General features: G+C 63.2%; 5 protein-coding genes across 5 annotated transcripts; 3 read left to right on the forward strand and 2 right to left on the reverse strand.

The window, feature by feature from the left end:
• Positions 1-187: 187 nt before the first annotated feature.
• MNEG_8006 (hypothetical protein) lies at positions 188-843 on the reverse strand (the record flags this gene model as incomplete). Its single annotated transcript, XM_014043517.1, has 2 exons — positions 188-398; positions 668-843. The coding sequence occupies 2 exons, from the start codon at positions 841-843 to the stop codon at positions 188-190; spliced, it is 387 nt and encodes a 128-aa protein (XP_013898971.1).
• Positions 844-2,085: 1,242 nt separating this feature from the next.
• MNEG_8007 (hypothetical protein) lies at positions 2,086-7,233 on the forward strand (the record flags this gene model as incomplete). The annotated part of the gene is made up of 9 exons (XM_014043518.1): positions 2,086-2,469; positions 2,681-3,223; positions 3,496-3,654; positions 3,982-4,057; positions 4,349-4,518; positions 4,679-4,888; positions 5,225-5,317; positions 5,778-6,046; positions 7,059-7,233. The coding sequence occupies 9 exons, from the start codon at positions 2,086-2,088 to the stop codon at positions 7,231-7,233; spliced, it is 2,079 nt and encodes a 692-aa protein (XP_013898972.1).
• Positions 7,234-7,390: 157 nt separating this feature from the next.
• On the forward strand, positions 7,391-8,405 carry MNEG_8008 (hypothetical protein; the record flags this gene model as incomplete). The annotated part of the gene is made up of 3 exons (XM_014043519.1): positions 7,391-7,516; positions 7,773-7,860; positions 8,323-8,405. 3 exons carry the CDS (start codon positions 7,391-7,393, stop codon positions 8,403-8,405), a joined length of 297 nt encoding a protein of 98 aa, XP_013898973.1.
• A 2,266-nt stretch (positions 8,406-10,671) lies between these two features.
• MNEG_8009 (hypothetical protein) lies at positions 10,672-11,714 on the forward strand (the record flags this gene model as incomplete). Its single annotated transcript, XM_014043520.1, has 2 exons — positions 10,672-10,818; positions 11,022-11,714. The coding sequence occupies 2 exons, from the start codon at positions 10,672-10,674 to the stop codon at positions 11,712-11,714; spliced, it is 840 nt and encodes a 279-aa protein (XP_013898974.1).
• Positions 11,715-12,138: 424 nt separating this feature from the next.
• Positions 12,139-12,661, reverse strand: MNEG_8010 (DNA gyrase subunit B; the record flags this gene model as incomplete). The annotated part of the gene is made up of 2 exons (XM_014043521.1): positions 12,139-12,280; positions 12,537-12,661. The coding sequence occupies 2 exons, from the start codon at positions 12,659-12,661 to the stop codon at positions 12,139-12,141; spliced, it is 267 nt and encodes an 88-aa protein (XP_013898975.1).
• Between the last annotated feature and the right edge of the window lie 1,155 nt (positions 12,662-13,816).

Raw genomic sequence — 13,816 nt, forward strand, 5'->3', positions numbered from 1 at the left:
GGGTGGGTTGGGGCCGCTGCCAGTGCTGGCTTTTGCAGCGCACATGTGAACCCGCAAAAGCGCGCTTGCAGAAAGCGGCAACAGCTTTGCATGTGTGCCAGCCGCCAGACGCACAGCGCCGTGCCCGGTCGGAAGGAGAAACGCATGGCTGTGCCTCGGCGTGCGGCGGCTTCCGCCCGACGCCACCTCACCTCGGGACGTGCTGCGCGCCGAGCACCATGATCACCGCGCGGCCGTTGCGGTCCAGTCCCTGGATAAGCACCTTGTTCTGCGCCAGCTCGTTGGCCACCTCGCAATCCAGGACACGCCCCTGGGGCGCGTACTGCGCACGCCACGCAGCATGCGCGGCGAGGTCGCGCGCGGCGCGCGCTGGCTCCCAGTCGCGGCCGGAGAGCCAACTGATGCGAGGCAGCGAGGTAGTGGGCGTGTGTGTGGTCGGACCGCGTGCAGATGGGCGGGGGTGGGACAATGAGGGGAGGGGAGGGCAGGGCGCGAACGCGCGAGCTGGCTGGTGCCTGTGATTGCGATGGCGGCCGGGCGAACGCCCACGGTCGCACACGCTCAGAGCTGAGCGTGTGCGGCAAAGCGGCTCAACCATGCTCCTTGCAGTGGCGGGCTTCAAATCCTGGAGCGCATCGCAAAACTTTCCACGTGTCCCCGTTCTCACCGCCTGACCTGCCCGGCCGTTAGCGGCTCCTCCCCGCCGACCCGCAGCAGGCGGTCCACCTCTGAGGCGTCATCAAGCAGGGCGCGCGTTGTGGCGATCACATCCGCAAGCTCTTGCTCGTTTGCAGGAGGCGGATTTGCGACCGGGGCCGCCTTCGCGGTTGAGAAGAAGCCCATTTATTGATGCGTCCCGATTGTCGAATGCACTAATTCACCTAAATACAGCTATGAATGGTTTGTGTTTAGGTCGGTCTGACGATGTGATGGGAGAAGCGCGTCGGCAAGAGTGATGGGGCCCGTCCGGCGGTTCTTAGTGCGGGTACCACAACAGGTCGGGCACACGATGTGCTTTGCAAATTCACCATTTATATCCTACCTAATAGCAAATTTCAACGCATCTACGCCGGTGTGCCCCCTCCAGTCTTGTCTGGCCCGATGCAGATGCATCGTGGCCAGCTGTCCTGCAAGCCGTGCAGTGTACCCGCCACCGTAATACGGCACCTGATCAGAGCACCACCACCCAAGCAGCCTGCCAAGATCGCCCCTAGCAACACCCCTAGAAGGTCCACTCTTGTACCGCCGAACCATCCCATCGCCACAATAGCGGCGGAACCAGGTCATGGCTCAGGTGCGGGTGCAACTAAGACATCGTTGAAATACAAGGATGACTGCCTCAATTTCGCAGGATAAGCAGGTCATCGTGCCGCACCGCTGTTTTCCCGCCATGATGCGCAAGACACCTGGCGACAAGGGTCCCTGCGTCGAACGGTCTGCCCCTCCACCACAGCAGCATGATTCAGGTGTGCTGAAGAGGTGTGCTGGAGCCTCAAGCACATGGTAGGTCATGCTATGCAATGATTGCAAACGCGCCTTAGGTACAGGCTGTACCAAGGTTCCCGTGACCACAGGCATCTGCGTGTCGGTAGTGGCCCGACAACTGACGCGTTGGTATACCTCATGAGGAAAAGCTTGTAATTTCTTTACCACAGGGATGACTGCGCCAGTCTCTGCCGGCATCTTTTGGAGCGGGTTGGTGCTCTTTGGCTTGGCGCACCTGCAGCATGGCCTAGGTTGCACTTGAAGTGGCGCACAATTTCCGCTATCTGGCATCCAACGTCATCAAACCGATGCGATTCCCTTGCCGTTTGGCGCCTTGCTGTGCTCAGGGCCCCTTCCGGCTGATCCGCTGACCACGACGACGTGTACTTTTTCAGCGATCTCTCGGAACGATTTCGTCGCTCAGATGAACCATCGACCACAAAATTGTATTTTCACCTCAAGTCAAGTTGAAGTCTACTACTTGCGACGTTCCTCACCCAACTTGGGACAATGAAATCTTTCCACAGCACACGGCGGCCTCATGAGACTGTGGCGTCCGCAAGGGGTCCTTTTAGATCGTTCCTAGTACCCTCATTACGCATGCTTGCCCGGCGTACCACCTGCGCGCACCCCGACAGCCGCAATGATGACAACAGTTGTCCAACGCCATCGCCGCCGGCCGCCGATCCTGAGGCCAAACTTAGCCGCTTCGGACGCCACTTCGGCGGGCGCTTCCGGCTCTCCGACCTGGTCTCCTCGGCGCCGCGCGTGCGCGTACGCACGAGCGCATCGCGGCAGCGCCACGAGCTGCTGGAACTGGCCGTTTTGAACGCGCGCCTCGCGGGCGGCGTGGAGCCCTGGGAGGCGCGCGCGCGGCTCGAGGTGCTGCGCAACCGCCGGCGCGCGTGGGACGCGGTCTACGACCTTGTCAGCGGCAGCGACGCTGCCGCGACGCTCGAGATGATCGAGAGCGCAGCTGAGCAGGTGGGGTCGCAGCCGCAGGTCGGGAGGCGCTATTTCTGCTCTGGACCAGCTTGTTCTGGTTGGCTGATAGAGCGTCAGGCAGCTTGCAAGGGGGCCTGAGGCCATGTGCTTGACATAACGCTGACCTGTAGCGGCACAACACAAACATTCGTGCAAGTCGGGGCACTTTTCCGCATGCTGGCACGCAACCCGCTTTATGTGCGTACACCAGGTGGACGCCCTGCTTTCTGAAAATGAGGCCGGCCGCACCTCCGTGAGAGAGCTGCGCACCCAGCTGTCCGCGCTGCAGCGACAGGTGCAAGAAGCCGGCGAGAAGCTGGCCGCGACGCAGGCGCGCGTGGACGGCAACCTGCAGCGCGTGGAGGCCCTCAAGCGTGAGGCGGCTACGCTTGAGCGAGCGCGCGCAGCAGCCAGCGCCCCTGCGGCCGCAGCCCCCGCCGCCGCCGTAGCCACGGCCCCGAGGGCAAAGCCAGGGCCGCCACCGTCCGCGGCTGCGGCGGTCACGGCGCTTGCGGCGGCACGGCGGCGCTCAAGGGGGCTGTGCGCGAGCCTGGATGCGGAGCCGGACCTGAAGAACCACTGGTACCCCTGCGAGTTCAGTTCCCGCCTCACAAAAGACACCATGGTCCCCTTTGACCTGTTCGACGAGCCCTGGGTGGTGTTCAGGGACGAGGCGGGGCGGCCCGCCTGCATCCGCGACGAGTGCGCGCACAGGGCGTGCCCGCTCAGCGCGGGGCGCGCGGTCGGCGGGCAGGTGCGCAGTTGGGCACTGGCGGCGTGGGGCCTCAGTGCCTGCTAACTCCTGCACGCGTGGTGGCATGGCAGCAGCCTCAAAAGGGGAGTTGTAGGTTCTATCGGCAGCCTCACTGCGACTTTACGCCCCCACACTGCTGCAGTGATTGTTGCAGAGCTCATGCAATCGCGGCTGAACGACCGTGCTTGCAGGCAGCCCAAGGGTTTGGATTGAACACCCCCCTGCCCACATCCACGCATGCGATGCCTAACTCCCCCCTTCCGCCTGTGCAGTTGGAGTGCCCCTATCACGGGTGGCGCTTCAACGGCTCTGGTGGCTGCACGGCCATGCCCTCCACCATCCACTGCCGTGGCGTGCGCGTGGCGGCGCTGCCATGCGTCGAGAGGGACGGCTTTGTGTGGGTCTGGCCGGGGGAGGGGGAGCCCGGGGAGGTGCGTGGACCAGAATTTAATTGCAGGGAGAAAAGCTGCCAATTTTGTGATTGCCTGGCAGAGCATAAAGGGTGCCTTTTTTTTCGCAGACGATTCTTGCCCGGCCTGGGCCCCGGCTGGGGAAAGCATTGTGGGGAGTTTCGGTTGTCGCGCCGCAACGCGCTTCCGCCAGGGCAAACATCTTGGGTTGCACGTTGCGCATCTGGGGGCAGCGGCCATTGCATAAGATGACTGCCGGCCTCACTCCAGGAAGACACAACACCCATTTATTCTCCAGCGAACCTTGACCCGTCAACCTCGCTGTCCCATGTGATGTGTACCTGCCAGGTCCCTTGCACCGCGCTGCCGCCACCGGGGTACCAGGTGCACGCGGAGATTGAGATGAGCGTCCCAGTGGAGCACGGTGAGTGGGGGGCACCCGATGGGCGGACAGGACAGCCGGCTCCTGCATCTTCAGGCAGGCAGGAGGCCGACATCCATGCGCCCTTGACCGTGCTAGGCGCTGCACACGGTGGTTGAATGCATGCATGCGCCCCACGGTGGGGCGCATTGCTGCGGCAGCATACCCGTGCAAGTTCGCTGTCCGCCAGCTCTGCACCCGGGTGCACAGCTTAACCAGCACAGCCCTCAAACCCTAATTTCACCCTGAACCATTCACGCCTGGCCTACTGCTGCCCTCATTCTCAACCAACAGGCCTGCTCGTGGAAAACCTGCTGGACCTAGCCCATGCGCCCTTCACTCACACCTCCACCTTTGCCAAGGGCTGGCCAGTGCCGGCACAGGTCAAGTTCAACGCCGCGCAGCTGCTGTCGGGGGCTTGGGACCCCTACCCCATCGACATGGCCTTCCACCCTCCCTGCATGGTGGGTGGGCTGTGCACAGAGGTTGCATCACGCCGACTAGCAACCCCGGCGCGCTTCGCCGCTTCCCCACTGTGTTTCTTGATCAACATGACTGCTTGGGTGCGGAGGGTTGCGGCTGACGACGCATTCCCCGCCGCACCCCTGGCAACAACTGCTGCAGACCGTGAGCCGCATCGGCCTGGCGCAGCCTGGCAGGATCATGCGCGGCGTCAGTGCAGACCAGTGCGAGCGCCACCTGCACCAGCTGCACGTATGCATGCCTTCCAAGAAGGGGCAGACGCGCTTGCTCTACCGCATGAGCATGGACTTCATGGGCTGGGTGCGGCATGTGCCAGGAATTGACAGGCTCTGGAAGTCTGTCGCCGCACAGGTATGTGGTCGTGGCAGACAGCTTTGGGTACTACTTGGCCCCCGGTCTGGGTTCACAGAGGAAGAAGCAGCACCTCCAAAGCCAACAGCATTGCCGATCATTAATTAGCCATCAGCTATGTGTGTGCTTGATCATGGGGGCGAGGTTGAATCTCCCAGGTTGGCAGCTTTCTGCTTCGTGTGAGCAAAGCGCAATGAAAATGCAGATTGCACCCCAATTCAGGATTACGCCACAAAATGGCGGTCATTCATTCGATGAAACAACAACTTGGCCCAGCGTTCAACCCATTAGCACCTGCACTGGCGCTGTTTTGCACGCTGCATGATCCACCTGCAGGTCCTGGGAGAGGACCTAGTGCTTGTGGCGGGGCAGCAGGACAGGCTGCAGCGGGGCGGGAACACCTGGCAGACTCCGGTGTCCTACGACAAGGTGGGTGCCGTGCTGCCTGTGTGTGTGTGATTGACAGGGAGTGTGTGTGTGCGAGCGTGCATGCGTGCGTGCGTGCGTCTGTGTGTGTGTGTGTGTGTGTGTGTGTGTGTGTGTGTGTGTGTGTGTGTGTGTGTGTGTGTGTGTGTGTGTGTGTGTGTGTTGTTGAGGGAGGCGGGGTGAGCCTGTGGCGGACATAGGCGACCTGGCAGGGTTTGAATACGCGGGCCCGCTCGATGCTGGCAGCTGCTGGACTGGACCAGATTGGATTGAGGTCCGTTGAAAGAGGAGCTGGTTGTGCTGATCAGGGTTTCTTGGGGTGGGAGTTCTGCCTCTCCATCGGTTCTGTCCCGGGTAATGTTACATTCGCATTGATGTGGGAACAACTGGAAGCTTGTAAGAGCGCCTCTCGGGCTCGACAGAGTTCCCAGCCAACCCCCGCACCGCACTTCAAACACTGTAGATCGGCGTCCGCTACCGCCGCTGGCGCAATGCCGTCGCAGCAGGCGAGTACCCAGATGGCTGCGCGCACACTCGGGCCCCCGAGCCCCCTACCTCAATTGACAACTTAAAGACCGCCACGGCACCGTCGACGACGACGTCACCGGCGGCCAGCAGCGAGGTCGCGCGTGGAACAGCTGCACATGCGGGCCTGGACATGTTGATGGAGGGCGTGGCTGAGGGTTTTGCTGACGATATAGAGCTGGCGGCGCGGCGCATCGAGGCAGAGCAGTCAGCGGCCCGCCTCTCGCGCCAGAGCGGGGCTGGCCAATGAGCCTGGCAGTGACCCAGTGACTGAGCAGGTGGTGTACACTGTGCAAGGGCTGGCGCGAGTCTTGAGCGGGTTGAACGACGGTGCAGGACACACAGCTGGATATGCCGCCTGACTGATCGTACAACAAGCCAACCTGCCCCGGGTAAAAGCTCAAATACTGCACGATCTGCCTCCCAGGCAGTGAGGACCCACAACAGACAGTGACTGGAACAAAGTCTCAGCGCCATGCAACTGTTGCAGTCGTTCCTGCTAGTCCACCAATGGCTCAAGCCGGTGTTGCACCAAATGCAATAATGTGGATCAAGTTGGTGCAAAATGTGGCAAGATGTTCATTGGCCCGCGTGTCCCTGAGGTCCTTGGTGTCAACGTGAGGATCGCCGTCTTTTTTTCCACATCATGATTGTGCCCATGTTGCCGCAGATGAGCGGCCATTGCCTTGACTAACCCCCCAAGAGCTCACATGGAGCCAGTGACGCTGCATGGGTGACGGGCACCCTTGTGCCCTCATGTTCCACCCCACCCAAGATGTGCGGTTGATCAGATGTTCATTAACGACGCATAGGAGCGCCGTCCACCGCACTTTCAAGCTGCAAAGGCACTGAGCCCTGTCAACATCAATTATGATCTACCGGACCGCGTGGCCGGTCGTGCTTCTGGCTATCCTGTTGCAATGCTCAGTGGTGTGCCCGATGCGCGGCTTCCCGGAGAGGTCGTCCTTGGCTGAACTCCATGCTGACGCTTTCCCGCGGTGAGCACGGGGTTCTCAACGCTTGCATCAATGGATGACAACGGATCATTTCCGTGCAATGAGGGCTGCTAGGAAACGCGGGGCTCTTCAAGGGCAGGATGAGCGACGTGCGTGGTGCGCACGCTGCTCGTGCTGGCTGTGCGGCTACTGTGAGCATGCACCACGATTCTGCACGACGTCCATTCCTGCCACACCACTCCGCGCCGATGTTGGTGCGACAGGCCTGCTCACACCGAGTATGCTAAGATGTGCCGCTGGCTGGCGCACGTGTCGGAGTGGGGCACGCTCTCCACAGTGGACGCGGCCACAGGCACCCCCTATGGCGGTGTCGTCAGCGTTAGCGACGGCGCCGCAGACAACCCCACGGGCCGCCTGCTGTTCTACCTCACGCCGTGAGCAGTGATAGAGATACCTGAGTGATGGCAGGCCCAATGGTGTCCTGCTTCACCTTCAGCTATTGCACTCAACGAGCAGCTGCAGGTGTGCGTGTTCTGGCAGCGCCACTGGGTGCCACCTCGCTTGCATATACTGCCCTGCTTAATCCTTTTGCAGGATGGACAAAACCACGCAGAACCTGGCAGCCACCCCTGAGGGCCGCAGCGCATTGGTGCTGGCAGAGGTGCAGAAGCTGCCAGGTGGCTGTGGGGGCGAGGACCCAGAGGACCCTCGATGTGCCAAGGTGCGAGATAGGGGCCCCACGCACCGAAAGACGGAGTCCCTAGAGGGTGTCCAACCCTCGGATTGTGTATGAACTACTGTTCCTCGGGAAGGTGGTGGTGACTAATGGCAAGCCATGATGTGGTCGTGTCACACCAGACTTGACGCATCGTCAGCGTTTTTGCATCCTGACATACTGGGTGAGCGCTGATAATATGTGAGCGCCATCTCCTTCGCCCTCACCCCTATCTATCGAACGTGCAACGAAAACTGCGCAGGTGACTGTGATTGGCAGCACGCGGCCTGTGCCTCCTGAGGGCGTGGACCAGGCCATGGGCATGCTGGTGGCGCGACACCCCGTCATGGGTGCGCTGGGGGCAGCAACGTGGCGGCAGGGTGCAGAGGAGTGTCTGGGCGTGCTGTGTTGTGAAAAGCCATATTGTCATTTGCGGCGTGCGCGGACTGCCCCAAACGCCTCGTCCCCCCTCTCTTCATTCATGCGCCCACTCCTTCCATGTCCAAATCGTGATTGTTGACCCAGCCGACTGGCCAGCAGACCATGGCTTCCAAGTATATGAATTGCATATCAAGGAATTGCATCTGCTGGACTTCTTTGGTGGGTTTGAGGCGCCTTGGGGCACTGCACTCAAATCGTGCAACAAGGCGGCGCAACAGGCGCTGGCCACCCAGCTCAAGTCCCATGCGCCCTTCACCCATGCATCGACGCCAGCGATACATAAATCATATCACAGTTTTGCGGTTGACACATCAATCCTTTCCTCTGTTGCCACTGACAAATCTCTTGATCCCAACTCCATCCTACACCAGGCGGCCTGCACATCGTGTCCGCGGAGGACTACTTCGCAGCGGACCTTGCGCCGGCGCCCTCGACTGCGGCAGCAGCGGCATGAGTGCTTGAGAGGTTGCGATAGTCTGTGCGGGACATCGTTGTTGACAGTTGAGCGCCCTCTTGTGGACATCATTTGTTGTCATGGGCAGGGCGCCTCAGCCTTGCGGCCCGCCTCATACCCTCCCTCCTCCCCTTTGCTGCTGCTGCTGCTGCTGCTGCTGCTGCTGCTGCTGCTGCTGCTGTACATCAGAAGTGTCCACTTTTTCTGCTTTCTTGAGTTGGTGATGTTGGTTTTCTCACTGCGTATAAAATGAAATTGCAGGAGTAAGCCAGACATGTTTGAGAATCCTGTGAGACAAAGGTGGCTGGCGATTACGGGGTTGAGGTTTGGGGGAAATTCAAGCACGTGGCTGGCGCGTGCTGGATGCTTGGCCAATCGATATGCATCCTGCTGTCTCGTGCTGACCCCAGCCAAGGGGGCTCCTGGTTGCGATGTTGCATTGCTTGCGACACAGTTAATGCATGCGCTGGGCGTCTTCGGTGCGCGGGGCGCTCCGGCACCGCACGAGCGCGACCGTGCAGCGTGGTGGCGGCGCCGCAATAGTGGCCACTCAGTTCACGCATGCACTCTGCGCCCCACAACTCAGACCCCAAGCCAGCACTGGTCCTTTCCGCCGCCAGCACCACCCTCCAATTAATTGCCGGTTGGCTTGAATCATCCTGTCACGTGTGCAGACGGACTGCTTGTTCTCACTGCAGGGGACTGCTACGCAGCGTTAGCCGTGCGCGAGGGCCTGGGCACAGCCGCGGCTGCACAAATGCAAGCGCGATATTTGCGGTTGCGTGCTTGCACGCGCAAATGTTGGCACCATTCTAGGCAGGGCGTACCCAACTCCCCCCCTGGTTCTTCTGTTGTACACAACGACCTGATAAATGCAACAGTCATGAGTCGGATACCTCGGTGCTGATGACGCAGACAGCCTTAGCGCAGGCCCTATTGTGTGGGTTTGGGCGCAGCCACTGTAACAGGAAAAATGACCAACAGGATGCTGAGTGGGCAAGCACCCCCTCTAGCCCGCCGCAGCCAGCCTTTGATGCGGGTTGTACGTTGTGGGTGGTGGTGAGCGGCAGTGGGGGCCCAGCCTGTGCAATCCGAGGCAGCTTTGACCCAGCCTCGGAGGTTCGATTGCTCAATTGCGACTCGGATGACCCGACAACCTCCAAGATCGTGTAATTTTAGATTCAATTATGCAATAGAAACAGAGCGACATGGCGTGCCTGCGAAGCTGCGGGGGTGGTCACGACCCGTTGGCGCTCCGATTGGAGGCGGAGAGCCTTCTGAATGCCGGCCACTATGAAGACGCTATGCAGGCTTGCCGGCTGGGCATGGCCGCAGTCGCAAACCCGCACAAGCGGTGCGTCCAAGGCTGCGACAGCCGTGCCGCACCCTCCACTAGGGACCGCCGAGTGCGCGTGCACACACAACATGATCGGGGAAGCGCAGCCAACCCACACCACCCCGCACGCCGCGAATTGCAATCCCAACCTGCACGCGCCGTGTGTCGCAGGGACGCCTTGTTCCTCGGACTCTGCGACACCATCGCGCTGCGCGCAGCCGAGCGCGGCGACCTGGCCGTGGGGTTTTCAGGGCGGGAGCTGCTGGTGCGGCCAGCAGACCCTTCAGAGGCGTGGCTGGGGCTTCCGGCGCCGCCCGGAAATAACGACATGGCGCCCCCCACCCCTGGCCTGCTTACGGCCCCGACGGCGGGCGGAGGGGCGTGGGTGGGCGGCTGTGGTCCGGGCGCACCTTCCGCGCAGCTCCTCAGCTTCAGGAGTCTGGAGGACGCGCTCGAGGCGGCGGCGGATGGTGACGTCATCACGTTGATGCCGGGGACCCACAACGTGCGCTGCGGCGGCGGCCTCGCGCTGGCCCGCCGTGTGCTTATACGCGGCAGCCAGGGGCGCACGTGGGACACCAGCGGGGGTGTTACAGGCGGGGGGCAGCTTGCGGCGGTCGTCGACTACCGAGGCAACAGCCCCTTGTTCCGTATTTCCAGGTGCGCCTTTCCTCTGTCCTCTCATGGCCAGCCGCGATCCCCCGACGTATTTTCCCCTCCTTTCAAGTCCTCAGAAGCACGCTCACTGTGCAGCTCCAGGGCAGCACCCTTTCCTTTCTGGGGTTGACCACCGGCAGGGAGGACTCTTTTTGCAGCTCCTTCTAGCCTCCACACCAGGGCTCCCACCGCCTTGGCTGATCAACGTCATCACCTCCAAAACACACGCACGCTTCAAGCAGATCATGTGTTTTGGCTGGGTTTGAGGTGGACATGGTCGGCTTTGCGCCGTCCGTGCTGATCGGGGGCCCTGCCGCCGTCGCGCCGCTGCTGCAAGGGCTGAGGGTGGGCTGCAGCGGCGACGACGCGGTAGACGTCGCCGGGGACGCGCGGCCGCTGCTAGTCGGCTGCACGCTGATGGTACGCTACGGGAAGGAGGATTCAGTGCACGCTGCTTGCCGCTCGACGAGGCTTGGCAGAAGACGTGCGTTGTGCAAACCTGTGTTGTGGCTAGTGAATGGGCGGATACACGCCGAGCTTAAGGCCTCTGTCACTCTCGCAACATTTCGGACCCAGAATTTTTGAAGTGACAAACGCTCGCACACAACCAATGCAATGTGCAGGCGCGCAAGGTGGGCCTACGCGCGTATGAGCGCGCCCGGCCGTCGCTGCGCCACATCACCCTCAGCTCGTGCGGCGCACAGGGTCTTCTGCTGCAAGAGCGCGCCGCCGCGGCCCTGGACCGCTGCACGATCAGCGGCTGCGGCGAGGAGGGCGCCGTCGCGGCCGGTGAGGCGCAGGCCGAGCTGGCCGGTTGTGTGGTCGAGCGCTGCGGCGGCCCTGCGGTTGACGCGAGCGGGCAGGCATACGTAAGGCTGACGGGCTGCGACCTGCGCGGGTGCGTGGGCGGCCTGTGGATGTGGGACGCCGCTGTCGCGCACGTGGAGGGCACGCGCGTCGCGTCGGACGGCAGCTACGCGGTCCTGATGGACAGCCGCGCCAGCAGCACCTCTGGGGGCGGCAACCACGTGGACGGCCTCGCGTTCGTGGCAGAGGCAGACGGCGCCCCCGCGCCCTGCAAGCTGGCCGCCGCTGCGGCTGCTGCGGCGGCGGCGTCGTCCGCCGCGCGCGACGGCGCCGCGGCAGACGGCGAGTGGAGGGAGGGCCGCGGCAAGGGGGCCGGCGCGGGCGGCGGCGCGGCGGGGGCGTGCTTGGTGCAGGCCGGCATGCTGCCGCCAGACGCGAGGGCCGCAGCAGCGGCGTTTCCGCCGGAGGTGGAGCCGTTCGTTTTCAAGCCTTCCCCGTTCAGGGTGTAGGTGTTAGCTTTTGATGCAGCTGCGCACATCTGAGCTTGTCTGGGGTGAGATCAGGGTTGTTGGTATCACTCGTGACGATCTGTTAAGCATCCTGAGAGATTACATAAGAGCAAAAGTTGTGGCTTGTGCCGATGCACGAGCCTCGCCCGAGCGCGTCTGGCGCCTGCACGGCGCCGCGCTGCACGGGGTTGCGATTGGGTTGCGCCCGCCGACGGACCAGGCCGCTTTGCGCGGCCCAACGAGTGGTTGTACCTTCTTAATGAGTGCAAGTCCCCTTTGCAAGACACAATGAGTGCGCTTCGGGACAAAACCGTTTGATGGTGGGCACCGCCCCCAATTAGCGAGGGCAGAAGGTGAAGGGAGGGCGGTGAAGGCGACGCCGTCCCGGGACAGCCGCATCGACCCGGCGGCCGGCCGTATCAGATCATACGTCCAGCTCGGCCAGCGTGAGCCTGCTGCCGTACTCCTCTATGAGCTGCCGCCGGGGCGCCACCTTGTCGCCCATCAGCAGCGTGAAGGTGTGGCTGGCCTCGGCCGCGTCGTCCATCGTCAGGCGCCGCAGCAGCCTGGCGGACGGCGCGGGAGGGGAAGTAGTTGGATTGTTGAGGTCGGGATTATGAAGGAGGGGTTGGGAAGGTGCGACAATCATGCGGGGGTTCAAGAATCAAGGATTGAATGCAAGAAGCACAGATTGTGGAGGCTCTGAGATTCCAGGTCTGCGCAGTCATACCGCCCGCATCAGAATGGCGCCCCTCAGGCCAGTTCTAGCCGGATCCCCCACACGAACACGCGGCCCCCGCCGCGCAGCCGCCGCGCACGCACCTGCTGGCAGGGTTGAGGGTCGTGTCCCAGAGCTGCGTCGGCATCATCTCCCCCAGCCCCTTGAAACGCGTCACGGTGGGGGCGGCCCCGCCGCCCTTGGACGCCTCCGCCATCATCGCCTTCATCTCGGCGTCACCATAGGCCCACTTGGGGCCGCTGGAGCGCCCGCCGGCCTCGAGCCTGAGTGCGAGCACGCAGTTTATTTGGCCGAGGAGTCAGCTGTGAAATCTTGGGGCCGCGGACTGGACGGCTTGGGGGCGACGGCCGAGGCGCAAACCCAAGGAAAACCGGGGGCGGGGGCCGCAGGTGGCGAGGGCGGCGCGGGGGGTGCAAGGCAGGCAGGGGGGGGCTGTGGGCGGGGGGGCCCCGTGGTGGCCCCACCTGTAGAGGGGCGGCACTGCCACGTAGACTCGGCCCTGCTCAAACAGCTCCCGCCGGTACCTGGCGAAAAGACGGCCACACAGTGAGGTTGGGTGGGCAATCAGCAAAGCGTGGCGGGTGTGGATGGGGGGTGGAAGATCAAACACGAGAGCGGGGTGGTTGGGAGGGAGGCGCCCGCGGTGTGGTGGCGGCGGGGAGCCTGGGCTCGGACCAGGCGGCAGCCCGCAGCCTGCGGCCGGCGGTGGGGACTGATGGCCCTCCTGCGAGCGCAGCGGCCCCGTGTGCGCACACTTGAGCATGCACGTGTGCTGTGCTGTGCTGTGCTATGTGTGCGCTCTCACCGGAAGAGGAAGGTGAGCAGCAGCGTGCGGATGTGGGCGCCGTCCACGTCAGCGTCGGTCAGCAGGACGATCTTGCCGTACCTTTGGGGGTTGGGGTTAGGTGCGTTGGGCGGGTGGGAAAGGTGTCAGGCGGCTGCAAGGGTTGCTGGAGCGCCCTTTGCGCAGGGAACCTCCAGGCCAGTCGGCCAGTCTGTGCTCAGGAGCCCCCACTCTGGGTGCGACCCGTCCCGCACCACCGGCCAAAACGCTGCCGCCGCAGCCGGGCCGACGGCCCCCTCGGCGCAGGCGCACACGCGCCGCGTCGACGCACACGCGCGCCCCAACACCCACCGCAGCCCCTTCAAGACGTCGCCGCCCGCCGCCGCGCCCCCCGCCCCCGCCGCGACCCCCGCGTCCTCGTCCGCAGAACCCTGCCCGCTGCCGCCGCCGCCGCGCCCCGCGCCGCCGGCCGCCCCCTTGGCGTCGCCCTTGGCGCCCAGGCCCAGGGCCACAATGAGGGCCGCCAGCTCAGCGTTTTTGTAGAGGGCTGCGTCGTCCTTTCGCTCCACATTGAGGATC

The sequence above is a fragment of the Monoraphidium neglectum genome (genome assembly GCF_000611645.1).
Source record: "Monoraphidium neglectum strain SAG 48.87 unplaced genomic scaffold scaffold01476, whole genome shotgun sequence".
Taxonomy (NCBI): domain Eukaryota; kingdom Viridiplantae; phylum Chlorophyta; class Chlorophyceae; order Sphaeropleales; family Selenastraceae; genus Monoraphidium; species Monoraphidium neglectum.